This window comes from Ammodytes marinus (genome assembly GCF_949987685.1).
Source record: "Ammodytes marinus genome assembly, chromosome: 8".
NCBI lineage: Eukaryota > Metazoa > Chordata > Actinopteri > Uranoscopiformes > Ammodytidae > Ammodytes > Ammodytes marinus.
The window spans coordinates 4052900-4055399 of record NC_137212.1 but is presented as its reverse complement, the minus strand read 5'-3'; the positions used below and the strand labels follow the sequence as shown (position 1 = coordinate 4055399).

Here is a 2500-nt window from a genome sequence, read left to right as displayed (position 1 = left end):
CACTCTGTCTTCTAATCAGTGATGAACAGTGATTAAATTGAGTAGAGTAATGAACGCACACACACACACACACACACACACACACACACACACACACACACACACACACACACACACACACACACACACACACACACACACACACACTGTCAGACCGGTGATTTAATCCCCACATTGATTCAGAGCGCCTGTGCACATTCCTCACAGGGTAATTCACTTATCTGTTAGGACAGCAGCACGTAACAAATTTAAGAGACAGGAAATAAAGTACGGCCACTGTGGGTGAAATACTGTGTTATATATATTATCCATAGACTGTTTGTAAAAGATTAGGTTGAGAAAAGGCTATTGTTATGATACATTTTCACTTGTCTAAAAAGTAGTTCTCTTGTGTCTCTTGGTTTACTATTCATAGGCTTATGTTTAAGTAGAATGAACAACATTTTGGTTGTATACTTTAAACTGCTGACAACATTTCTACCCAAATTCCGAAAAAAAAAATTGTCATTAAGAGCATTTTCAATAAAGTAATGTAGAGATGAAGATTTAAGAAAAATACAGACTGGTCTCTTTAGAAATGATGTCAAAACATAATGTAAAATACATACATTTTATTTCAAATTTGAATATTTCTTCACCCTTTTTAGGATCCAATTTGAGTTCCAAGTTACAACAGAATCTCCTAGTCTGTATGTAAATGGCTCTCAGTGCTTCTCAAGTGGTTGTTGTGTGTGTGTGTGTGTGTGTGTGTGTGTGTGTGTGTGTGTGTGTGTGTGTGTGTGTGTGTGTGTGTGTGTGTGTGTGTGTGTGTGTGTGTGTGTGTGTGTGTGTGTGTGTGTGTGTGTGTGTGTGTGTGTGTGTGTGTGTGTGTGTGTGTGTGTGTGTGTGTGTGTGTGTGTGTGTGTGTGTGTGTGTGTGTGTCCCACCCCCTTAAGGATATTTGGATCAATGCTTTTCTCTTCAGGCTCTACAGATGGTTATTAAAGTTTCATACCCGGCCTTTTCAGAACAGGTCCATTCATCATTTAAATGAGTCTTCTATTGCAGCATCCATCCAGCTCTGATTTAAAAAATGCATCTTCATCTCACCGTAGCAACACTTCCTGGATGTTGGGCCGAAGTTATTAAGCTAGATTGAAACATAACATACGAGGCCATTAGCAAGAGGCAATGGTGTTGTGTAGAAGTGCTATTGGAGTGCATAACTCATCAGTCTCAAGTCTATTCCGGGAAAATGAACATTTACAAAAAAAAAAAAAAAAAAACTTTATTCAAAGGTGCAGTGTTTAATATGACATCATCAAGTGGTACTGTACTAGATCACAACAGTTTGTATCTATGGCTCCCGTTCGGACATTCCAACTGATTTTTCAGAGAAACATACACACATGAAAAAAGGAACACAAAAATAAAGGATGAAATGAAATAAACAACCGAACATTTTATATTTTTTTAAAACTACTTCTGTTTATTGATTTTTCACAATACAGAAAAACATTATTCATTATACAAAAGTAAAATATTCTCCCATTAACAGACTGCATACCATAAACAGCTGTAAGAGGGTTTGTAGGTATTGGTCTCTTGAGTATTGGAAAATTAACCTTATAAAAAATGCACAGACCATCACTCTTCTTGTCGTATTAAAGGCAACTTGGACGATAATTTTTTTTAATTATGTACGTTTGATACTTAAGTCTTCTTTGTCAGCCCTGAATTACTGTTATTGTAGCCTATGTAATGAATTAAAATGATTAACATGTTTTGTTTGTTTTGCAGTGCTGCCATAGAGGAGACCTACTCCAAGTCTATGAGCAAACTGGCAAAGATGGCCAGCAACGGGAGTCCACAGGGGTGAGTAGAGCCATGAAAACTCACTAAAGCAACTTCACACTTAAGGGCTTAAGGTTTAATTTAGAATAACATGTAGCAAACAAGACCATCAGTGCAAAGAATAGTATTTTTACGTAGTTTTTCTCAATGCCTTTGTCATGGGTATACGCTCGCCCAGGAACAACAGCTGGCGTAGTAAAAACTCTACCGTTTTTGTCCAAAGGGGGCGCTAGAATGAACAAAAACTTGAAGTTCCTCGGAGCATCTTTTTAAAGGGGTTTAAGTTGAATTTAAAATGTTGGTGCTTCGTCAATGTAATAATGAAGGGAATGGTCATATGGCTCTGTATTATATATGTATGAACACCATCTGCTTCACCAAATGTCCAGATTTATGATTTTAAAAAAATATCCTCACCGTCATTTAACCTATATAGTTCAATACATAGTTTGTCTTTTATATGACCATATCATTACATACATGAATGGATTTCTATGTTTTTATGTTAATATTCTCTTTTGACTGTTGTTTGTAGGTGCACTAGAATTTTAAAAACTTTTACTGGAAAATGTTAAAATATTTTAGTTTTTTGTTCGACAAAAGTCTTGGAAAACTAGTGTTACAACATGTCCACAGTGTTACACTTAATTATAAATAATATTAATTA

At 35.9% G+C, this 2500-nt stretch overlaps 1 protein-coding gene across 1 annotated transcript in view; it reads left to right on the top strand.

Moving 5' to 3' along the window:
* fcho1 (FCH and mu domain containing endocytic adaptor 1) overlaps nucleotides 1-2500 on the top strand; it is a 55237-nt gene that overhangs the window by 28736 nt on the left and 24001 nt on the right. Inside the window, exon 4 of the mRNA XM_080032382.1 lies at nucleotides 1780-1854. Within this exon, the coding sequence (XP_079888508.1) occupies nucleotides 1780-1854 (75 nt within the window). The remainder of the gene's footprint in view (nucleotides 1-1779; nucleotides 1855-2500) is intronic.